At 37.3% G+C, this 25846-nt stretch overlaps 1 protein-coding gene across 1 annotated transcript in view; it reads right to left on the bottom strand.

Annotated features, from left to right (window-relative positions):
* Positions 1-23554, bottom strand: part of MYPN (myopalladin) — a 52124-nt gene extending 28570 nt beyond the window's left edge. The window contains exons 1-9 of the mRNA XM_056351646.1: positions 22617-23554; positions 12050-12225; positions 10461-10512; positions 8203-8350; positions 6596-6667; positions 6239-6380; positions 5259-5282; positions 3101-3217; positions 1978-2347 (exon numbers count right to left, since the gene is read on the bottom strand). Of these exons, the coding sequence (XP_056207621.1) occupies positions 1978-2347; positions 3101-3217; positions 5259-5282; positions 6239-6380; positions 6596-6667; positions 8203-8350; positions 10461-10512; positions 12050-12225; positions 22617-23554 (2039 nt within the window). The remainder of the gene's footprint in view (positions 1-1977; positions 2348-3100; positions 3218-5258; positions 5283-6238; positions 6381-6595; positions 6668-8202; positions 8351-10460; positions 10513-12049; positions 12226-22616) is intronic.
* Between the last annotated feature and the right edge of the window lie 2292 nt (positions 23555-25846).

Below are 25846 nucleotides of genomic sequence, written 5' to 3' on the forward strand. Positions count from 1 at the left end.
AGCCCTGAATTGGTGGCTGTCTACATTTCCTTATGTGAATTGCAAGAGAAAAATTCTATGTCCTGTGATACAGTAAGATGTAGGGGAAACTACATGACATATTCCCTAATGTTACGAGAAGAGCATAATATTAGTTTGCTACTAAAATAAACTTTTCCTTCCTCTCCCCTTCTTTGCCAGAGGCACAAAATTTTTTTGTCTGAAAATCATTTGACTGAAGATGATTCTTACATTTTATCATGTGAAATATAAATACAAACCTTACTTGAAGATATTTAAGGGGTAGCATTGTCAAATTCTGCTCTATGTCACCTTAGTGCCTCTCTGCTTGTGTAACGAAGAGTAGGATTTAGTTAATTGGATTTTTAAATGAGCATTTGTAAGATACTTGCTGTTATTTAGCTCCTCAGCATTATGGCTAATAAAGCTTTGTAATAATCCACCCAAAGAGATACTGCCAATGTATTTTAGGTGGTATTGACATTCAGTGATAGGCAGGAGTGCATAATTCAGAGAGGACTTGCATTTCATGCAGTTGTTTCTTAGATGATGTCTACTGTATGTGTCTTCAGGGCTTTTTTACTTTGCAGTTGGGGAATCATTTTGCCTTGTCAAGTGGCTTATTTAGTTGTTATGTATATGGAAATACAACATATAGAAAACAGGCTAATGTTTCCCCTTCCAAAACCAAAAAGGACATAGAGAATACAGAAAATTATAATGTAATAAATCATCAAGTATTAAATAACTGTTCTTAAAAAGCAAAAAATGTAGAAGTAGAGACCAACTACAACAGGTACTAACAAACCAAATACATGAAGTCAACAGAACTGCTTTTTCTTTAAAAGAATTATTGTTTCTATAATGTACTAAACAAAAATTGCATTAAAGGTATATCAAGATAGCAATTTCAAGCTTTCAAATAGTAGAATGTTAGAGAGCTAGAAGTAGTGCAATCCTGATTTTGTGTCCTTTATATATACATCTGCATAATAATGGACTCCTTTGTTACAGTTTATTGGGGGAGGGAGTTTGAGAGAAGTTCTGCTTTATAAAAACATTGGGTAAATTAAATACTGCTTCTGATCCCCCCTTAAAGACACTATAGCTCTGAAGGTATGTAGGTCTGTGAATATAGGCTTAACAAATTAAAAAAGCACTGTTCCAAGTTCTTCTGCTACATGGTATATAAGTTCTATCAAATTACATCCCTGCTTAAAGATACCAATTACTTACTGTATGAAGTCCTTCCTGAGCCTTTACTTAAAGCTTCCGCCTATTTAAGAAATGAAATGAAGGACTGCATGCTTTTTTTTAAACCAGATTTGGGAGGTTTAAAAAATGATGAAAATATATTTCATAACAAACTGCAGTGTGAATTCCGTAAATTGTCCTCTAAGAAAACTACACTACTTCTTAAAATTTCCCCTTGAGCTCACAGTGCACTAATCATGTGAATGCTTTTTAGTTCAAGTGGTTTCACATTATCAAACATTTCCAAGTATTTTATCTGTTTTAAGATTTACATTTGTGAGATGTAAAAGTCATGAGGCATAGCTAGCTGTTAGCCCATACTATGTATAAGACTGAATATATCTGATTTTGGCAAAATCACATACCTGGAATTGAATGAGATATGTTTGAAGAACCTGTTTTTATTTTGCCTGCATAAAAGCAGTATTGTTCACCTTTTGTTTGCAGCAAAAAGCATTGTGGCATTAAATACAATTTCAAAGGGAAAAACATTTTCCTTTTAAAATTGGAGAATGCTTCTCCTAGGAGGGTGATACAGAAAAAAATATCTACCTCTGTTGAGTGTGTTTTCTCAGAGTATGGTTAATTAGGCCAGCACCATGTGAAACTGGCTGTCTTCTTGTTCTGTATTTGAGATTTTTGCTCTAGTGTAATAGTGTCCTGGTCTGTGATTCCTAATTAATACCAGTGATGCCCCTGAGACTTAGAATCCCTTTTACTTACAGCTTTGGTTTAGCCAGCACTGGGGGAGGTTCCTTGGATGGTGATGTTGGCTCTGGTATTTTCATTGGCTGTCCATTTATCTTCTCTTGGAAATAGTTGGATCTGATTTGGTTTGTAGCACCAGGTCCATCCTCTGATGATGATTCACTTCCTTTATCATCTTCAGGCAGCTTGAAGTGCACACGGAGACCTATCTTGGAACTTGATCTGGGTTCATTGTGATTCACAAGAACACCTTCAAGTTTAGGTTTGGGGGTTTGATTTACTACACGATGGGAAGGAGTGTGTGGAGGAGGTTGATGTTCAACAGCAATTAAGTTGATTGAGCTCATTGTGTGAAGGCTAGCAGCATTACTACTGTCTTCAGTTGCTGAAATAGCAAATACCAAACTTTTGGTGAACATAAATTACCATAAATTATGGTGAAATGAAATTACAAAAGTTACAGTTGGAAAAAATCACTCTGATGTCTTTCCAGTTGGACTGAGTTGTTTGACCTCATTTGTTTAACAACAAATTCCCTTAACCAAGAAATATTGTAAAGGGGGGGGGGGGGGGGGGAAGGGAAGGGACGGGACACACTTCTTGTTTGGAAGATTCAGCAGTGCTCTTCAACCATGTCCCCCATGAATTCCACTAGTGTCTTTGAAATACAAACTTTCTTCTCAGAGAATTCTCTAACATTTTAGTTATGAAGAACACTGCCAGAACTTGAGCTGAATTGGAGTCAACGTTGCACTATGCTTTTATGTGCTTTACTTTGCTCACCTAATGGCCTTGGCAGCATAAATGATACAGGCAGTATGAAATAATCTGTTTTGAGGTTTCCTCCTTTGGGCTCTGCACCAAAGGGATATCGAAACAGCAAACTAGACAGTCCATAGAGATTCCAAAAATGGCTAGTGCCCAAAACTTGTGGTCAGCAAGGGTTGTGCTTTTGGAAGCGCTGTGCGGGATTCATTCCCTAATGTTCCTTGTTCCTTCACATTTGTGATTGAGGAAGGACACTTTGAAAAGACATAGCAATCTATCTGTATGTTTGATAAGCTGCCTGGACTGCACAGCGCTGCAGCCTGCTCTGCTTGTATTTACTAGCAAGCAAAGGACTAAAACAAACTCTTACCTTTGACAGTTAGATGAGCTATACTAGATACCGTGCCATATTTATTGCTTGCAGTACAGGTGAAACTGCCAGAATCTTCTGAAAATACTTCAGCAATAACGAGAGTACAAATTTCCTCTGCAAAGCATCACAGCAGTGTCATTACTTGAAGTGAACATGCATTGAACGAACAAACAAACAAAGCCTTGATTACCCTTGGGGACATTTCCTTAAAGTTTTCCACCTTGCTCAGTTTGATTTTAGTTCCATCAGTATTATCAATTTTGGCAGCCTTTGTGTGCAGCAGCTGTTATCAGCATTGTCTGCAGCAACTGGTACCCTCTGTGCTCCAGCATGCCCAACGAAAGGGAAGAACAGGTGTCAGCAGTGTTTGGAAAACATTAGAAAATGTTTTCCTAATCACATGAAGTACAGAATTTATCTCTGAAGAACTTTAAATTTTATTTGGAGAAATATAGTCTACTTTATACTCACAACTCACTAAAATATATGTGTTTTCATCTCTTTGCAGATTGAAAGATTAGTTACAATTAACTGGGAACAATTCAAGTAGAGTCACTCTGTAAGGTGAAGAAATAAAAACCATATACATATAGGCTAGCATTTTCCAAAAGTACCAATGCAGATTGCAGATAAGAGGGGATTGTGCTAATTGTGCTTAGAGAAAGTTGCTTTTTCACTTCTTTGTGAAGAAGACCAGTGGTCATGAACAACATGCTAGCAAAATTGTACTTGCAAAAGATAAATTCCATCTTGAAAAGTCAATCTGGGGCTATGACATTCCTGTCTGACCAGTATCTGACATGTCTGGGCAGCAGTACTAGCTAATAAATACCTATGGTGATGGGATTTTAAATCTTTCATTTGGCTGGGTAGCTGGGATGGGGAGGGAGAGTAATATCTAAAGTGTATTGAAATGTGGGCTGATAGTGTTTCTTCAAGTAGTCAATGACTATTTTGCTACCATTTTGCAAGAAACTTTCCTAAACCCCTACTGGATTAATATTTGAAGAGTATTTCTGTAGAAGACCATACCACACAAACTTGGTTGTTTCATGTCATCACTGAGGAAAATCTAGTAGCAACAGAGTATTTGCTAACAACTATAGGAGAATAATAGTTTATTATAGTACTAGGATTATAGAACTAGTTTAAGGCATTATAGTATCTAGTTTATAGTACTTGGATTTGCCAACCACTGCATGCATGGAAATCCAGATTCCTTCTGAATGAGCAGCAGGTGATGAGGCAGTGACAACTGCACCCAACTGATTACCCTCTAAAAACTGCTTCACATTACTCAGCAGTGATGCCACTGGACAGTAAAGGAACAGCATTGGTGGGTTCTGGTAGAAGCTTCATTTATTCATTCCTAAATCTCAGAGAGAGACATTGCAAGGAGAGGAAGTCTCTTTCAAGCCGCTTTTCTGGGTAAAAAACTTTTAACAGGGTAAGGAGAAGTTACAGAAGTTTATATTCCATAAAAATTAATACTACTTCGGTAATTTTCTGCTTTAGGACGGGTAGCTTTATTTTTAATAGTGAAAAGTGTTACAGGGAGAGCAATAATCTCATGAAGAAGCAATCAAAATCTGTAAGGCTCCTTTGCTCAAATCACACAGAGTAGCCTACATTCTGCTCTGACCCTTGAAATTAGCAAATCCAGCTACTTTTTTAGGATTTGCTGATATCAGGGGTGGAACACCTGATGTGATACTCTCATATTACGCTGGTAGGGAGCAAAGGGAATGGCTGACATGGCTAAACATCTGATGCAATGTTCCCTAACTGGTAAACTAGATAAAAATAGTTCAGTCTACGTCATCTGGTGTACTTCTGAACCTTGGATATACAGGGGACCCTCACACATTAATCTTGTTAATCTTTAGCTCATAAAGTGACAACGTTTAGGTCCTAAGTTAGAACTGGGTCAAAGCAGAATGGAAATACTATTTTCTTCAAAAGTGATAAAATTAATTCGGATTGTATATTTATGGAACAGTCTGCAGTAAAATACTTCTCACTAGTAGCTATAGAACATGGGGAAAAGAAGAAATTATGTTAATTAAATTATGGAGTTTGAATAATTAATATTTTGTGAGGTTAAATAACGACATTTGTATAGTCAAAAAAGTATGTGCCTTTTGATTATCCTCACCTGGTTCAGCCATAGATCGTGGTTCTAAAGGGAAGAAGAGCAGAATTAGTACATTGAAAATACTTACTTTTGCCAATATTTTTAATTTCTTAAGCACTAAATATGAAGCTTGGTCTTCTCAATATGACGGAATACTCCTTTTGATCCAATTTTCTGTTTAAGGGGCGGTGGAGACAGCCAGGCCTTGTACCCAATGGTATGTCAAATCCACTGAACAATATGAACACTTATGAACACTTTTGAGAACTTATGAATAGGAAATAAATTCTGCAAGAAGCAGTTTTTTGCAATCTTAGTGCTACTTTATTGTGTCTTGAAGACAATTCGTCAGACTGTTACACACATGAGATCATCTTACGATAAAACGCTGTTTTGTTTAGTTTTGGTGTAGTGTCGTATTTAAGGAATTTCTATTGAGTTTTAGCAATTTTAGCATTCCAGTGACTTATAAGAAAACTTCAGATATTTAGACTGCATTTGAAAATTAAAATAGAAGTGTATGTTTACAACCTATCATGTGCACACACAGGTATGTGTAAGCATGCTAACGTGTACATCAGGGTACTTTTGTGGATAAATAAGCAATCCGCTGCCCACAAATGCTATTATAATAGCACTTAACTAAAAGATGAGTGATTTACGGGCAGTGGAACTCATATATAAATGGTGCCAAACCCAAACACTAGATGTGAGGCTGAATTAGAAAAGGACATTGAGGTGGCAAAGGGGTCAAAGCAGAAGGCAAAACAATTCAGTAGTTTGGGGAATCTCAGATACTACCTGTGAGTATGCTGTTCAATTCATCCACAGCTTTGACTTCTGGAACCCAGATTTATTGCCATAAATGTGGCTTATATTGTTCTTACCATTGTAATAAGAAATTCAAAATGTTGCTGTGTTAGCAGTTCTGTTGCTGTGTTAGCAGTTTTGTTGCTTGCCTAAACTTTATTAGACACAGTATTTCCACACAAGAAACATACTTTTCTGTAATATCCTAAAATCTGGAGAATCTTCTATCAGTGTTCCTTCTCTATACCATTCAACCTTTGGGGAAGGAGCTCCTTTCACTCGACATTCAAAGACAACAAGCTGCCCCTCAGAAGCTGAAATATCCTGTAACATCTAATAGAGAAAATTAATAAACAGTCAGTAAATGTCTTACTGGTCTTGAAGTAATACTGATTTCAGTAAGATTTCGTAAACCCACTTAAATCCTTGAATGGCTTATGAAATGCACAATTTCTTTTTTTAAACTTTGATAGCTAGAAAATTTTAATTACTTCTCCAAACAATGAATTGACCTCTTTAATTTTCAAATATGTCATAGAACAGATTACCTTTGTAAATACAGGAGCAGCAATTATAGGTCTTCCATCTAGTCCTTGCAAATAGTTAGTGGGGCTTTGCGCCTGTAGATTGCAAAACATTGCATGATGATGTTTAGGTGTACACAGGTTATTTTTCCATATACAAGAGAAACATGCATTTGGAATGACACAAAAGAGATTTTGGTGGGCGAAGTCCAAAGCAAAATATTAATGTAATGAATAAAAGTTGCTCTGTTGTAGACAACTGCTAGCGATCTGCCTGGATGGGTTAGTGCCTGAGTAACAAAAATGCTGTTATTGCCTTATTGAGTTAATCATGGGAAGGAAAACTTCACTGCAGGGTGTTATAATATCTTTCATTAATACCTCACCAAAGCAAATGTATGTAGGCTGCTTGGTGGTGTGTCCTTTTAAAAATTCTTTCTTACAAAATATTTATGGATGTTAGTAAGGAAAAGTTAATTCAAGTCATGTGTGTGACTGCTCAGTAATTCTTCTCCTTTGCCAAACCCAAACAATTTACAGAGGTGGAATATCACCCTATTGATCCTGTTCAGTGAAATCAGAATGAAATTATTCTCCTTCTGGAAAACTTCCTTATATAACTTGATTAATAGAGTTTTTCATTTTAGTGAAATAGCAGCTGCCCCAGAACAGCAGAATTAGGGATTCAGTATCTCTGGAAACATAGCCAGATTTTACAGGTGGTGTCATATAAGCCAACAAGTTTAAAAGTGGTAATTTTTGAGGTAACTATCACTCTTGATTTAGGCAACCTCTGTCAAAATGGCAAACTGTCTCAAAGGCTTAATTCTGTTCTCTTTGTAGTCAAAAGTAAATGTGCATTGTTTCATCAATTCAGTTATTGGCTACCATTAATTCTAGGCTGTAAACATTGAAAAGGCAGCATAAAGCAAGTTTGTCATGAACTTTTGAGTTTTATTTTTAAGTAAATATGGTTCTTCTTTCCTATTAGGAAAGAATTCACAGTTATGAATATCCTGATAGCTTGCAACAAAAAGGACTCAAAATGCATGCAAACATTAATTAGAAATTCTTTGATGTGGATATTAATGTTATGTGGTAAATAAGCCTATCTACATAGAAAGTAAACATAGTCAAATTATTTAGCTTAAAATAAGTTTCGTAGAAAGAACATTATCTCAAGTGAGTTCTGTAGCGAGGGAGAGGGAAAAGTTACAGGCTGCCGCTCATGGAAGTGAATGAGTCAGTCAGCAGTGTGAAGGGGCTGGTGAGCTGACCTACACATCCAAGTGCACTTCATGGCATGCAGTCTCCGACCTGCTGGAGTGCACACAGATTCCCACCGCTGGCTGAGCTAGCGGCAGCTGCTCCTTCTGCTCACTGCCACGGAGATGCCTGTAACCTGGGGATGAAAGGTTCCCTTCCCTTTGCCGGGTGCTAAAGGTTAGCTAGTAGGCAGGACATCTCTTCTGTATATGCAACTACCGTATGGCTGTAACGTTCAAAGCTGAAGTTCAACAGCAAAGCAAAAGCTAGAACATTTTGGGGGTTATGAGTCACAAACTGTAGAAGAAACACCTTTTTAAGAGCTTGGTTTTGGTCCTTGAAATTCACCATATTGTCTCCCCTACCTGATTAACTGGTGTTGACACAGTCTGGACAGGTACAGACACAGGCTGAACGAAGGCAGGTGGTACCTTGGAGGTTTCTTGATGCTTGGTTGCAGTTCTAACAGCAGGAGATGCTGCATTCAAGGAGGTGTCAGCTGGCTTTGTTTTGCTGTAAAATATTAACCAAAATAAAGTTCTCTAACTGGAAGCTAGAGTGTGTCCCTTAGCTATGTCTGTCCCAGTTACATGTCACTTCCAGCCTCACTTCTGGGATTGAATTCCGATTGATCTAAACTGATACATACTCCTAGGTAAACCACATTTTATAAGAGTCAGGCTGCATGTCTTGCCACTGTAATCTCTCATACTTAGTTCACTTACACCAAATGTAATAAATGGCCTGGATTAACCTAATAGTGGCTTGAAAGCTGCTGTTAGCAGTTCTGAGAAGCATGAGAGCACAATGCTAGTTTCTCAGAGGACAGTGCTATTTTCTCTTGCACTGCTCCCTGAACTTGTGTGAAGGTTTGGGCCTATAAGGTAATGAAAATACTATGGTCTGCTTGCATACAGATTCAATAATTTACTGCTGAAGAATAAAAGAGAGGGGTATGCTTTCTGACCAACATGTGCAATTTTGGTAGTGTACAGGTTGGCACCTTTTCACTTCTTCTAGGTTGTTTCTGTATGGAAGTAGAAGAGTTGACCTTTTTTGTTTTTATTGATAAGTGAAATAATGCACACAATGAAGCGAGAGTCTTTTTATTCAGTTTGAGGTATGCAATGGCTGCTCTGGAATGTACCACAGGTCCCCCCTAGGAAAGGCAGTCTTCAAACCAGAGGAAGCCTTACTCAGAGTGAACATATAGTTGCTGTCATCACTGATTTCTCTTTTGAAATTGTGAACTTTTTTTTTTTTTTTGCATTTGTTCTCACATTAATTCCCTTTAATTACAGGTGGTCAGATTCCTTATGACAACAGCTGGAAGCTAAGTAAAAACAAAAGACAGTCTGATTACACCCAAGCCTGATCTTTCAGAATTCTGTCATTTGAGGACATCCTTCTACAATGTCAGAGCAGCATTCTTTTTTTTTTCCAAGAAAACCAGAATGCAATACATTACTTCACAATTTAATGAGGTAAGCAGCTTACAGATGCCATCAAGTGATCATGGTCAACACTATATTAACACCTAATAAGATGAAATGGCTGAGACATTTGGAAAAGTCTGAGCTAGAACTATGAAAAACTTAGCAATTCATCCTAAGACCTTTGAGGACTTCTTGATCCTAAGTTTTATATTAAACACTTACATCCATCAAAGTCTATAAAACAATCCAATCTGGAGTATTTTATGACTTCGAAGTAAAAATCACCTACGACAGGATTTGCTGTCAGCCTGAGGTCTGCAGCATTTTGTATTTGTGTTTTAAAAGAAAATTACATTTGTAATGAGTATAAAACTCCTTAATAAATAATAGAAAAGAGACAGGGTGCATAAGTCTGTTTGGTTAAAATTTCCTCTTTATAAAGCACTGGTTGCTTTTGGGGTTCAATTAATGCATACAAAGGCATGCAAAATAAATGATTGATTATTTCGGTTTTCAACCAGTGTGGCTTCCTTTCCTTGATAGAAAGACTTTGATTCTGAAAGACTATAAATTTTAACAGCTTTGGATCAGGTTCTAAACGCACAGGGAATGGATTTCGTTTAGGAAAAATAATTTTATTTCCCAGGTTTTAGAATACAACTGATACCTTTTCTTACTTCTTATAGTTAAGTAGTTTTTTATACCCATTATTTCAGTTTACTCTAGTTCATATCTATTAATTTCCTTATCTTAAATCTAAATAATCCATGTATAGCCATGTTCTGCCAAAAACTCCATGACATACCATATTTTCATGTGAGAAATTTTACTACACATTTTTTCCAAGTCAGATGCTTAAATCATCATTTAAGTTGGATCTAGTCAAGCGGCATCTGTTTTAGTAAATTAATTTTAGTAGTTTAATCTTTAAGGTAATATAATTCTTCTTATGTTTATATTTGATATTGTTTCACTTCTGAAGCTGAAGTTGAAAACACACAAGAAAATGTGTATTTGTTCCATACTATTTGTAAAGCAAACAAACAAACCCCAACCAATCCAAACAAATGCAAAAAAAAAGCCTAATGTGTTGGAAGTCGCAAAATATTAATGGAAACTGAAATGTCTACACTTGTGGGGTTTTGTACTGTAAGAAATAGGAAAGATGTAATTGATTTTAAACTTACTGATCCATTTCGTCTTTGGTGATTTCACCTTCAGAGTCAGAAGAAGAGACTCCTATGAAAAAGAAAAAAAAAATCACTCAGCAGAGAGTTTTTTGCAGAAGTTTATGTATAAATGATACAAACCTTTATTCAAATTTCCTATAGAGCAGTCTAAGGATATATATTATAGTTATGCCAAACCAAAACATCACATTGCAGTGGAAATGAACCAATGCTGCATACTGTGTAAGATCCAGAACTGCTATTGACATAAGGCAAATTTGGGATGAGGTGCGACTGAAATGAGGAAAACAGCATCCAAGACTAAATGTATACCTGGGTCTTGTCAGATTCTCTTTAAAGTGCCACTAGTGTGATTCAGTCTGTAATTGCTGTTGTGAATCAAGAGCTTTTTTTTTCTCAGACACCTGATACTACCAGTTTAAAAAAAAGAAAGGGAGAGGAAAGAGAGAGACCTGGAGTCACAGCTATTATTCTTAAGCTATAGCCTTATAGCACAGTTTGGAGATGATACAAGCTCAGATTACTAACAGCTGTCTTACACTCCTGATGCAGCCTTTACTGCGTTTAGAATTTGCATTTTCTCTGCAGTTCGTGCCAGGGAGCATCTCCATCAGCCATGGCTTCCATCCAACATCCACTGAGTTAGGTAAAAGCAGGCCTTGGCCCCAGGCTCGAGAACTGGTAAATCCTTGCCAAGCACAGGCGTCTCCCATTAATGTCAGGGGCAGTGCAGATACTAAAAAAGGATTCGTCCTTTCACTGTCAGATTAGAGAGGTGAAAGAAGAATAACAGTAGAGCAAAATTAACCTTGTATTAAGTAGGGTATGTGCTTTAAATTATGAATGGTCCCACTGTTGTCAGTGATGGAACTCAATATATTTTTCTGCCTCAAAAATGGAAAAAAGACAAAAGACAAAAAAATTTCAGTGTGTTTATTTTAAATTTGTAATCCTGCTAGCACAATGATGGATGCAATTTAAAACCTTACCCCAAAAAGTGTTAAAAAGAAATACAATAAATAGACCTCTCTTAAGCCAAGTAGGATATATTAAAGAGCACAAGGAGAAAGAAGAGACACCTAAATCTGCAGACGTAGCTTCTGTTTTATTTACAGAATCTATTGTGCAAGTAAAAATATCAAATTGCTGGCATATTTATTTTGGTTACAAGGTCCCAATAATGGACTACTATGAAGATATATCCAATTTGTAAAAATTACTGCAGAGAAAGGGATTAATAAGAATTAGACACAAAATTGAGGTTCTTATATTTCTGTCAAGTACCACAGACAAAAAATGTAAGGTGGCATCAGAATCTGAATATTTCTAGACCTCAGTCTTGCAGTGAGATATATAAAATCCCTGTGAAGCAGCACAATAAAATTGTATCTAAAGGGAAGTCACTTGTCTGCAGAGTATTTTACAGAGAAATAAAACATATTTTGATAATGATGAAAAGCGTTGCCTCCTTGCTGGGTGTTTTTTGTGACAAATCTATTACACAGTTAACATACAAAATGAATAGTCGTATCTTAATGCTGTATAACCAATTTCAACAACCAGTTTCTTCAACAGTTCTAACATACCTTCTATGTAAATCTCTGCAGAAGTGGAGTCTGTTCCATAGATGTTTGAAGCAAAGCACGAGTAACGCCCTGTATCCTCCTCAAAAGCTTCAACAATAACCAATGAGTGTTGATCACCTGTCTGGATAATTTGAATATCTGGTGAGTTTTCAAGCTCCTTCCCTTCACAGTACCACCTGCAAGGCAAAAAATACCGTTTATCAGTGCAAGCAACTTGGCAACTAAAACGACAATGTTCAAAGTCTTTCTGAGGATAAAATGGGTGGGTTTTAGCCTTGAAGATTCTGACAGAGTACTGCAGACAAGTGTTGAATCAACAGTCCTAGGCGTAAAATATTTGTGATTTTCATAATACTCAATTACAGCAAATAATAGAGCTCCTTTCTTTGCAGTAGTTAAACATACTAACAAGCTAGTTTATCTAAGTGACTCTATCATGTATTTTTCTTGATATACAGATTTCATTAGTAGAGTACAAGGGCTGTGAATCTGGAATGCTATCAGTCCAGCTCTGAATTTCACTTCAGGTACATTCAGATCTGTGTTGAGGCTTAAACTGTAGCAAAAAAAAAACCCCAACAACCTAAGTAAACAAATTTCCCTCAAACTTGTAATTCCAAAGTTCATATTGATTCAGAATATATATTCAGAAATCAGACTGAAATTTACTATAATGTTATGCTTTGTTTTGTTATATATTTAAGATAATCTGCTTTTTATAAAATATGGCATAAGTGTGTCACAAGTAAAGAGAAGTGATCTGTTACAGTATAGAGGCACTTCCTTACAGGGACATGGCCAGTGAGACAGCTGGACCTTCAATTATTTTCTGGATCATATTGCTGTGTTTCTCTTTTAAACCCAACTACACATCCAAGCGTGTATTGGGCCCTATAGAGGCTTCACGCGCTCATCTAAGGCATTCCTAAGTCTCTCAGTGTTCAGAAGGGTTGTTTCAGTAGAAAATGCAGAAATCCAAGCAAAAGTAAAAGCATCACCTGAAAAGACAGCTCCATAGGATGTATTAGTGAGAGTAACCACCAGCTCAACCTGAGAGCTGGTAGGCGGGGAGGGCAGGCCTGATTGCTATTGCTTGTTAATATGGAAAAGACAGAACAGAGAGAGAAAAAGCAGGTGGGTTTGCAGAACCAGATTCAAATTCAGTAAGACAATCTAGGTTTTATAGAGAAGGTGTAGTACTATGTATAGGGATCCAGTTATAGATGTTTGGGTTAATATCAGGAACACCTATATTTTTTGATAACTACCTAAATTTGAAAAGCCAAACTAGGGTGCATGCATCTTCACCGTAACTTTTCTCATAAGTATAAATAGATACAAAACTCCACAAAAATATTTGTATTTTTTCTTTAGTGCTGCTCTCTTAACTACATATGGTTGAATAATGCATCTTGTGCATGTGTGAGTGGGACTGTCATACTGATAACATTTTTTGATCAATGGACTTTTTTAAATGAATAATTGTTTCATACATCTTTATATGGTAACTTAGTAAAAGTACCTGCTAGCTTTTGAGTGCATACAAATGCTAACGAAATAATGGCAAATGTATTTACTATTATGTATTACACCAAATAAGGTTAGTTGCAGAAGGATGAGGATCGGTTTTTGAGTAATAAATTGTAATAATTCATATTTCCTATGCTGTACTGTAAGGTACTTTGATACATTTCCATCTCAGATAATTTAGAAAAACATTAATAAATAAATCTGTTTAATCATTCAATTGTATTCACCTCTTGGAAGTGGAACTTGGAAACAACAGTTTGTGCTACAAATTGAGCATGAAGAAAACACCAAATTAACATCTTGAGGGGGAAAAAAAATATCTATAAGACAGTCCCTACCAATGGAAACCCAGAATTGAATAGAAGTATAATGTAGAATTGAAAAAGGACTCTTAGAGGGACTATGAGGTATGAAAGAGTACAGATTTGGAACTTAAATTCATATTACATAGCTAAGAAGTAAGCCATGCACTATTTGTGCACCATCAGTCCTAGCCATCCAACATGGCTTTCTTAAAGTAGACAGGGTATTCCCCAGTACGCTTGGAGTCGCACATTAGTGTAATCTGTAGCTGTACAGTCAACTGACGTGAACGTACAGCTTGGAAAACATACAGGTCTGCCTGTTACATGGGGAAGCTCCCACACTGTAGAATGAATCACACTGTTTAACACAGTTTCCCCTTTTAGAAAGGCAAACTTTGTAGCTAGAGAGCTAGACCTTAAAAGTCTTGGTTTGTGTCTACATCTGCTTGCTTACCCTCTTTTACAAGCCTCCATTGTAACAAGAATTGAAAATGGGTCTAAGAAGATGACTTTTATGAATTTAACGTTTCTGATTGCAATGGACAGTCATGTAGTAAATATCATCATGTTAAAAGAGGATGCCAGTAGGCTGTGAAATGTCCCAGCTCTCTCCCCTGACATTTCACAACTGAAGTACAGCTAAAATACATCCACATCCTTCTTGGAGGGTTTTACAACAGAGAAACTGGCACTGGTTTATGCGGAGAACTTCAACAGAAGTTACTAATTTCTCTTCCATTTGAGCCTTGGAGCTCTGATAGACAGGCTTTTCCAGATCTGGCAGCAGTACTTTAAATGTTAAAATCCTGATGCTGACTTCTTTGCTGGAGCTTTCTTGCTCTGGAGCAAGGATGGCAGGTTCTGACATATTCCCAGGCCCAGCTGCTACAGTTCTGGTCTAATGAAAATGGGTTTGTGCCAGGACACTAGACATGTAGATCTAGGATAACAGAACTATACAAATTCTCCTATATATCACTTTTGGTAAATGTTAATAGCCATAAAAGAAGGGTCTGGGCAGTCAGGAGGCTACAGCTGCATCTTAAATTGCCACAGGTTTTTGCTTGAGCTCAATGTGAGCCACAATGTTAAGGGAATATTCCTCTGTCCCCTTGAAGTTTGATATAGTCCATTTGCTAGGTTTTCTGTCACGCTGGTGGGCAAAATGAGATGCTCCGATATACTTTCTGTCAGTGGACAATCTGCCTAGGCCAACACTTTACTCCAGGATAGCTTTCAGCAGCCATTCAGGCTACTTCTCAAACCTCAATGGAACTTAGTTTAAGGTGCTTCACAATACAGTTGTAAACAGTGTTCTGGATATTAACCAAACCTATACAACGTATAGCACCACTGGAAACTGAAGAGACAGCTGTCATCATATAAAAGGGAGAAATGACACCAGCACATACCCTAAGATGCCAGGTGAGCTAGCACATGTAAAAAGATAAATAAGAACTTATTGGGTGTTCTGGCTCAGACTACAAGTCCACCTAACCCAGCAGGCTGTCTTGACCAGTGGCTAAAAGCAGACACGGAAGAGTATAAGAACAGAGCGAATATATAGATGTATGTATATTCATATATTTCTCCAGAGTATCTAACCGTTCTTTTTGTCTCTTTATCTTCTATCTTTATCTAGCATTCTCTTATCTTTTTTAGTGTGAAGTAGCACAATTTTTAAAATAATTTTAAAAGGTGAAATCACTGGTCTTAAAATGATTATTTGCAAATTATCTCTGTTTTAAAGGATTTCACTGTCACAGTACCATTACCATTTTTTTCTAGTAGTTGAAATTATATGGTTTTTCACTAACATTTAGTTTGCAAATCCTGCTTTTTATTTGTGTCATCTTTATTTTGAAAGAGGTGATTTACACTTCCATTTGAAATACATTTCCTTTAAAAATAATGATCTTTCTAGCTTCTTCTGTTTGAGCTGTAGTGTTCATATTTCATCATAGTCCGGTCAGGAACCTTCAGATCCTCTAATACAAACGTCTTCAGACAGAAGGAACAGCTACGTGTTTTAGACTTTGTCCATAATGACTTGCCCAAATCTGGTATTTTCACCACTAATAATTATACACAGTGGGGGTTTTTTGACTGGCTCCCCAGAAGTGCAAATCACATTTGCTTTTCTGTTCAGTAATGTCCTTATAAACATGTAGATACAGGCACCATAGCTAGTAGAGGGTCCTTGGTATCCAGAACATAAACGTTTAGTGCCTGGGATAAAGGAACAGCTGTACCATGAGTAAGTAGAGGCAATGTTAGCAGTCCCAAGGGAGAAGTATGCTACTGTGCATTACAGCGTCGATTGAAATTGTCCATTGAAAATGATTAGTGCCATTTTTAAATTCTAGACCAGGAAATCATGTAGGTTTCCTGTGATCCTGCAGGGAGAATTTTTTTTTATTCTATGTATAATATGGTTTAGTCTTCTGTTGTTTTTAAGATTTTCAATTAGTGATAATTGCAAATTATCCTGTGCAACCTGCTCTAGGAGAACCTGCAGGGGGGTTGGACTAGGTGATCTCCAGAGGTCCCTTCCAACCATGACTATTCTGTGATTCTGTGAAAATGGTCACATTTTCAGAGGAGAAGACCAAAGGTTCATGCACAGTTGTGTGACTACAAGCACAAATTTGGTACATGAATGTACAGGTCGCCTTTTAGGTGTGTAATTCATGTAGGCAACTGTGTGCTTTGGGAGGTGAGTCACAGCGCTTACTCATGTCTTTTTATATACCTACCTCATGCCTCTTCCTTATAACATAGCCTTGTTTTAGCATGTTAGCTTTAGCAGACATGAAAAACTATTAAAGCAAATACCCATGTTCTTGAATTTTATCTCATCTTCAACAGCATCTTTTCAGAGCATTAAAATAACTTGTATAGTACAGTGTTATTATATGTTTGTGTCCGCTCAAATGTGGCTCCTTACTTAAGTGACTCATAGGGCAAAACACAATACATAAAATGCTGCAATATAATCACCAGCAAGATGTAAGAACTCTTTGTGTTACTACTGATCAGCTTTTCTAATTAACCTGTTGTGTTTGTGGAGAGATAAGTCTGTATTGCATGCCTTTGTGAGGCACAATTCTTATTTCCTTTAGGCAAATTTGAAAACAGCATGTAAGCTATTCCTTCCAGTTACTTCAGTAGTTTGTGAGTACTATGTTCCTGTAGTAGACTCAAACACACAGTGAGGCAGGACTGAGTTAATTCTTTTCTTTGCAGTTATTTTTTCCTTTGGTCCAAAATTTGCAGTGTGATTTAAAACTTCAGGAATAAACTTCTGTTTCAAATCTATGTTTAGATGTCCTATGCACTGCCTTATTTATTCACTATTTCCACCATAATGTTAAAGTATTTTAAGATTAAGCTGAGAAAAAGAGCATGTTTGTTATCTCTTTGCAATGCTTGTAAATGGAAAACAATTCTCTCTTGGGAAATTAAGCTTATGTGAATCTTTGGTATGGCCATATCTACTCCTTGCTTATTCTTAACATCAAAATGTTGTACGTGGTAGCAATGAAATGTCAGTTCCAAGGGGAGTTCTGACATTGAGATACGTGGCGTGACTGAAGTAGCACTACTTTCTGTCACTGACATTTCATTCCTGCCATGAATTGTAATGATAGCTTCATCATACAAGGCAGGTTCACATTAAGCACAAGCGGTGTCGTCTGCTGTGCCAAATTCATCCTCGGTCTTAATCCATTGACTTGACTGGAGTTGCATGTAAAAGAAGTTTGGCTCTCTAGACTTTGAGCACTAAAACAGATACATGTTTTCATGTGGCAGCCAGGAAGAAAAAATCTTAATCAATCATACGTGGCTTCAGAGTCTCTTAAAATCTGTGATTGGTTGCAGATCTAGTATCCTTAAACAAAGCAGCACTAAAATGCACTTTTTAAGCTTTGTATGTTGATGTTAAAGAATGTTTTCATAGAAACCTTACAACATACAGCCCGTTTTTAGAACATCAAATCCTCATGACACTTCCAGGATAGCTGTGTATGCCAAACCATGCAATGTGATTCATAAGTAAAATTAACCTAGGAGTGATGTGCCAAACAGTTTGGAAAAATGTAGACACCTCTGAACTTGAGGGAGTAAGGAGTGCTCTCTTCATGGGGAGGAGTGAATGTCACACCTATCATTACTCATACAGAAACAAATGTGTAGAAGAAAGCATGAGAAGGAGGTCACCAAAACGTTTAACACTGGAAATATGCTACATACTTCTCTTAAATGCTTATTTCTAACCTGCAGTGTAGTCAGAGTAAAGTAATCAATCAATAATTGTAGTAGTGCTCTTTAATTGCGAGCCAATGTTTGAGCTAGCTAGAGGCCCATATACTAAAGTATCGATCTTTCTTCGTCTCTTCTATGATGCTGCAGCTGATGATAATGAAAAATGGGTGATGTTTCATTGAAACTTCTTTCAAGATAGGTAGGCTTAATGAGCTTCCTCTAATTTGTGGACCTGTTACATTAATGCTGAGTTATCTTAAAAAGCAGTTGGACAGATCTATCTGTATTCAGCCAAGCAGGATTTAGCTTCCCATATACTGATATTTCGAATCAGTTCCCAGTTTCTCCTCTTGTTCCACCATCCAGTTTTATGTCCCTCAGTGAGCCCTCATATATGCCAGGTAGCTACCTACTATAAATCATACTGCTTTATCATTGCATATATCATGATATTTTGACCCTGATCAATTGTGAATATCATTTACACCATTTTTACATCATCACTTTTGTTTTATACTCTCTTGCTTTCAAACATGGTATCTGTCCATCATATTTTCCAGTCCTTTCCATTCCTGTGATCAGCTTCTTTCTAAACCTCCTCTCTCTAATTTCTCTCTTACAATCCCTATTACATCAGTTTAAACATCTGATTGCTTCTAGTGTTGACTGAGAAACTGTGTTACAGAGCTTGTTGAATCTTATTCTTGTTTCACAATGCTCTGGGTTCCCACAGTACCACTTCTGCATCTTAAGTGTATATATTAATAGCATTATAAGCAAGTTGGGATTCCTTTCTGTGGTTAGAAAGTCCATTGGAAGTCAAAGGATGTAGGCAGGTATGCATTCACACACCTGTGTCCAAAGGATGCTTGTTTGCTGAACTTGTTCATTCAGCTAAGTTGAAGGAAGAAGAAATCATGATTTAAAGCCAGCCAGCATTAAGCTTTCTTTCATCAGTTGCTACCTTGCCACTTAGTCCTTTCCTGGAACTACTGATTTTTGTGTCTCTCTTGCTTATCTATTAGAATTCTTCTCTCCTTGCCCAGCTCCACATGATACTGAACTAACTCACCACAAACCTTATAAAACTGTTACCCTCAAAGCAAGACAGTTTCCAGTTCTGAACTCAGTTCCACAACTATGGCCAACAAGATGCTTCCTTCACTATTTTGGAAGCTTTGCACAACAGAGCAAAGACAAGAACTCTTTTTAGTGAAAAAGACCTGCATTCGCCTGATCCCCATAGTTAATGGGACGCATACCCCAAGGTACATTATATTTTCTGATTCCCTTATGCTGTGGCAGTGACTAACAAGGCCACGATCGCTGGAAGCACATAAGTATTTATCACTCAGGCAAGTGAATTTTTTTACACCCTTTCTTAGTGTTACTCCTACACATTGGTGGAGTTGGAAGAATCTTGGATGAACAGGACAAAAGTTTTGTTAACAAAAAGTTGTGATCAGGAAATTCTGTCCAAGCAGCTAACATTCCCAGCTTTCTCCTGAATACAGCATGTACACTCACACATACACAAACACAAGGGGGGAGAGAGTTCAAACTTATCCCCTTGTGATTTATCTTTTATTTGTTAGTTTAAGTAGTGGAACTGAAAGCTGAGCCTGATCTTTTTCTTCAGCTTGACTGCTTCAGACTGATTTTCCCTGTGGGTCTTCCCTGTCTGTACTTCCCTTGGCCTTGGGACATCAGCATATAAGTTCTGGACTTCTGCCTTAGCTCCTCTAGGACCCTGACCTTGCTACAAGCCTGAGTCCGTAAACCAGGTATGCTTTTCTGTTTGAGGCAGTACAGTGCCTGACAGCAGTGTATTATCATTGGAAAAATCTGATGGATGCTTACTCTATAAAAGTGTAACAGCTTCTGTATCAAATGTCATTCACATAAGTAGCGTATTTTATTATTTAAAATAAACAAAATCAAATGTCAAAGTAGAAATGCCAACGAAAAAGCATTAGTTTTGTTGGGACAAAAATAGACCCAAGTTAAAAAGATACTCGTCATCCAATTCTGTGGGTGCATAGGCATCCTGGCCATCCTTGGATGCTCCATGGGATGAGTCATTGTTCCTGGGTTCTCCGATCTGCCCTTGCGAGGCTTCAGTGACTTTATAGTGTCAGCTTCTAATTCAGTTAGTTGTTAAATGCCTATACTTAGATGGCATGAACACCTTGTCAGTTTTATGTATGTGTCAATGGCATGGGCATGATGTGCTGTTGTAAGGATGGTGTTGTGGCCTTCTGGAAAATACATAAAATTAGCATTGTGCACCAGAGTATATGTCTATAAACAAGAAATTCCATGTTCACCTTTTCCGAATGCAAAGAAAGCCAGACTGAGTTTGTGTACAGGTCTATATACATAAGAGAAGATTATTTCAGTTGTTTTCTTTGTATTATGAACTGTGACTGATGAGAGAAAAAAAAATATTTCTTATGTCCAGGGATCCTACTGACATTTTTAATATAAAAAAGATTTATCGAGGCAAGTGCCTGGAGAAATAATTCTCCAAGTTTTTATAAGCAAAAGAAATTTTCAGAGACTGTTGCTAATATCTAGAGGATTATGATATTTCCTGTCTGTTTTCTGTCAAAACCCGCAAAATTCTGGCACTGTTTTCTCTCTTAATCAGACTCCTCTGTGAATTTAAGGGCTAAACACAATACAACATTTATAATGGCATAAGCTCCACCAAGGAAATGATTCAAAATTGTTAATTAAAGCAGCGAGTATAGACATGAAGCATAGTAGAAAACATTCTTCCCAAACAAGGTATTTCCCCCAGCTTTAGAACAGATTCCTCTCCTATAAACGAATTATTCAGTCCTTTGGAAGTTCACCTTTCTGCCATGGACAAGAGACCCTGTGTGGCACCATGGGTCGAGGTCTTGTTAAAGGCTGAGAACCTACATGTTACTACTGAAGGTACTAGTGGGGCAAAATGGTGTGGCAGTCACAGTTCAGGGATCCTATGAACTGGGTAACTTCTTGTCTTCGTGACAAGGCTGTCCATTACAAGAGGATTTGTTTGTAGATCCTTGTTCCTATGTACTTAATATGCATTATAAAAGCTTCTTCCTTGTGAAAAATCAGCAGCTGGCGTGCCAGAAATCCAAGGGAGAGGAAGGCAAAGATTCTTTACCACAAAAATCTTAGGAACTTCCTTCTTTGGATGCTGAAACAGTTTTCATTTGATGATTGTGCCTATTAGTTTAGTGAAAAAGATGATAAAAGATGTTCACTGCAGTAGAAGTGGTAGTAGTGTTGTACTCAGCATTGTTGAAGTATATAAGGAAGACAGTGAGCTGACAATTGGAAACAGTGGACCATCTGTGACTCTCAGAGTCCTTTAATTAGATGCTGAAGATGCAAATAGTTCTTTTCCATGTTTAGTTGAGCAACACAGATTTCTAAAATGCCTATAAAAGGATAGACAACCGTCTAGACTGAGGGTATCTATGATACTTCAAATATTAGGATGCAAATATGTATAGTACATTTCTAAAAGGTGTATAGTGTGTCCTTTCTATTGGATTGCTACGATCCCAGCAAAGGAAATGTAATTCCACCATTGTAAGTGAGAGATAAATTTGACTAATGAGCTCTATATGAACAAATTTAGACTTAGAAATGCTGATGAGACCTAAGAATTTTTAAGATAAACTTGAAAGTAATCAGTTTCTTATTCCACTGATGTCATTGATGAATGAAGTGTAGCTTTTTCACATTTCCTTTAATTGTCAGTGATCTTTGCAGATGTTACTTATTCAGCTTTCAAAATCCTCATAGATATAGGTGAAAACTGAAGCACCAGAATTAGCAGGCTAGTCACACAACATGAATAAGTATCGGTTAATAGGAGTGTCTTATACTTGATAAAACTCAGTTAATAGAAGTGTCTTATACTTGATAAAACGGAAGTGCTTTTTCTAAGGTCACAGCAGAATCATTGTCAGAGTCTGAATTAGAACTGAGCTGCTCCTGGTTATTTGTATAACAGCCTAAATGAACTGTTTTCCTTTCTGTTCATGTATGGATGTTTTTGGTTTATAGGATTCTGTGTTCACTCATCTCAAATACCTTCAGACATCAGCATGAGGTATCATAGCCATGGGTGTTTTTAGCCGGTTTACACAATCAATCTTGTTTTCCATAAAGATAACTAACATTTCTCACTAAGGAGTCAGCATTTTCTTGTAGTTATGGAAGTACAGTATTTAAAAACAGTTATCTAAAATTCAAAGAAAGTAATGCGTTATCTTAAAATATAAGTGGCGTTTTGTACAACTTAAAGAAAACATTTCTTTTTTCTTGATTGACTTTCATAACCAAGATCGAGAGACTTCTGCTATAGATTACTGAAACATATGCATCAAAATATCTGGAAAGAGTAAGGCATACACCTACTGTTACAGAAATACAAACTGACAAGTGCAGAATATGTTTACCTGACTTCAGGTGTTGGGATTCCTACCACAATGCAGTCCAATTGCACTTTGGTTCCTTCAGGAACTTCCCTGCTCTTCAGTTTTTGAGTAAAGCGTGGTGGTTGTCCAATAGGCTCATCAGAATATACAGATGCAGATTCTGACTCTGTTTTTAGCTCTGCACTTGTTAATTGATTGATGGATTCCAGGTTTGCTGCCTGTTGATCATCTGTTTGCTCAAGTGTTTTCTCTGCTTTGTTTTCCAGGTCTTGAGGTACTGGCATGGAAAGCCTTTCTCTGTTTTCTGATGTGCTAGATAGGCTAGAGCAACCCTTTTGAGCAGGCTTATTCTTGGATTCAATTTTGCTCCTGTAGTTTTTGCATGTTCGGGGTCTTATTCTTTCAGAGTTGTGAGCTTTGAAAAGTGACGAGAGCTCCTCAATAAAATCTGCTGCCTTGTTTAGGAATTCCTTTTTTGATTCTGATTCAGAAGGGATGTGTTGTTTCTTTGGATCTTGAGAGCTCCCTTTGGAGCCTTTTGTGTTTTTGACATGGTCCTGACAAAAGTTTGAGTGCAGGCCATTGTCTGATGTTTTCAAAGCTGTAGACTGAGCCATTTGTTTGTGTTTTCCTGTATTTTTCAGCTGATCTGGGGGATGCTGTGAATGTGCCTGAAGCTCATCCCATTTAGTGTCCAGTGGATTCTGATCGATAGCTTGCCTTGCCAGGTTTACACTTTCATCTAGCTCTTCTTGGCTCAAAAAAGCAGAAAGGTCTGGAAGGTCATCTTGGGCAGCTACCTCATCTGAATCACCAGAAGCGTTGCCGTAATGGAAATTATGAGAAGCTGGTTCTGATCTGCTTCTTTCACTCTTCCCTTGATGTTTAGTTTCAGCTAAATAACTTTCTCTCAGAAGTTGAGATATTGAAGCTGAGGATTCTAAACTGTCGTCTTGCATGCTGCCAACAAAAAGGACAAATAGGACCACACCTTATCAATAGCAAATTTTTTGATTGCACACATTCACAGGCTTCTGAAAGCAGAACACAACATTTTCAAAGTGCATCTGTGTGCTGAATATTAACTTGCAAGTATGGCCTTGTTTTAAAGGCTTTCCTCTGTACGTACGGTCAGATGCTATTGCCTTTACCCACTACAATTATTCTTTTATCACTTTCTACCTTTAGTAGCCTTACATAGCTAAAGCAACTGCAGGTGTGGTAATTATACTTTGTTCCAGGCAAAACTTCAACTACTGAGCTAGTAACTGAGTTTCTATGTCAAATCTTTATCATTGCTGATGTGTGTTTCTTAGCTAAGGAACAACCTTATCAGATAGATTAAATGCTGGGTATTTCAAGGACTGAAAGTTGTGAGAGAATAGCAGTACTTTTAAGTTAAGTAAATTTAGCTTGAAAGATACTGAAGTAGTACATAAATGAACCCTCAAAAGCATTTGAGGGATTAGGGAGGAAGAAAGGGAGAGAACAAAAATATTCTATAATGACAATTTTTCATTTATAATTCTTAAAGATATTGCATTATAGGAAGCAATAATGGTACTAAATGTTCTATCCCTTCTTAAATTAGGCATTATTTCTAATAAGCTATATAAAGTAAGTAGAGAACTGTGTCATTATTTGACGAACATCATTTGTACTACAGGCCTTTCAAAATCTTTATCTTAGGTCATCCTAACAGCTAAGAAGACAGTATCAGAAAGCCCATACTTAACTTGCATACCTGATAAGCAAAGCTAAAATACCACTTTTGATACTTAAGTACTTCTGCATAACATTCTCCCTTTTATTTACAGAAGAGCCATTATGAATGCAGCAGGATTCAGACATCCTATTAACACACTCACTTAAGGTGGCTTAAGTGTGAAGAAGAATGAGACAAATACTCTTCACAACCTTTCAGAGAGCTGATACCTCACAGATACTGAAACGAGTGCACGACTATTTACTCGATCTGTCTCTTAGAGTATGCAGTGCACAGTATCACTCTCCTACTTCATTTATGGCCTGGCAAGTCTTGCTGTGATGGTTTCAAATATTCCTGCCCCAGGCTGTCTGATTTGTTGCACCACAGAAGGTTCCGTTCCTGTTGTGGCATCAAGAGAAGGGAACATGCATGCCCTTGCCTCATCCATTTCAATTCATAGCCTAATGTAACAGCCTAAGTTGCCAGAGAAAGAGAAGAAAAGTAAAAAAGGTGAAAGCTGTGAAAGGCTTTCTGCTCTGCTAGCAGGACCATTGTCCCTGGAAAAGGGCTGGGAAAAAGCAAACAAGGTGGTAATATCTGGTACTGCTGCAGTATTTCTCCCCGGAATGTGACAGACAGCCCTTCTTCATTTACAGAAAGGTAAAGTTCAAATTAAGCTGTTTATATTCTTCAATAAATGAACATAAAGCTTTCATATTCCGATGTGCATTTTGAGACATTAATCCATCTGCCTGAGGCACAATTTGCTATGTTGAAATTCTTTTTGTTATGTAAATATTTGGCATTTTAGATTTACTGATTTTGTTTTATTTCAGTAATACTAAACAAGCAAAATTGGTAAGACAACAAAGGCACCCAACTGAAGTAAGTTTGGGCCTGTATGAAAAGCGACAAATGAAAAACCATATAAATTATATGCTTTTAAGCACCCAATCTAGTCCCTGCAACTGAGCCAGGGTCTACAACACTAATTGAACACTTGGCATTAAATTATCTGGCACAGTGTTTCAGTGAAGCTGTGGCACATAAGAGAACATTGATTTGGGAAGCCCACATGAGATAATGTTGTAAGCTGTTTCATGACTGGACAGAGTATGTAATTTAACCTCTTAAGAGAACAAAGAGGTCTCTGTGAGGCTTAAAAGTTCCCACTCTATGGATACTACTTCTGCTTGCTCAGCTTTTACTTCTTGAACAGCTGTGCAACCTTACTGAAGCTGAACGTGTTTAAGGGGTTGTATTATCTTGTTTATGTGCTGATAGCATGATATGCGCTATAAAGGTCACAGCTGAAGCTACAGTTTCAACTCCAAAGAGTTTAAATACATTCTAACATAAGGAGTTTACAGACTGGAAGACAAACCTCCCACATGAATGAACTGCAGACCTAGAATATAGCTGTAACATCGAGCAAGTTTGCTTCAGACCTCCTCCCCATGTGCTGCCTTGTATCTACTTAGAAGGGAAGAAGCAGAGCCACAGCCAGCTCTTTCCTCTGCACCGTGCAGCTGGCTTAGCCTGC

Source organism: Falco biarmicus, chromosome 9 (genome assembly GCF_023638135.1).
Source record: "Falco biarmicus isolate bFalBia1 chromosome 9, bFalBia1.pri, whole genome shotgun sequence".
Lineage (NCBI taxonomy): Eukaryota > Metazoa > Chordata > Aves > Falconiformes > Falconidae > Falco > Falco biarmicus.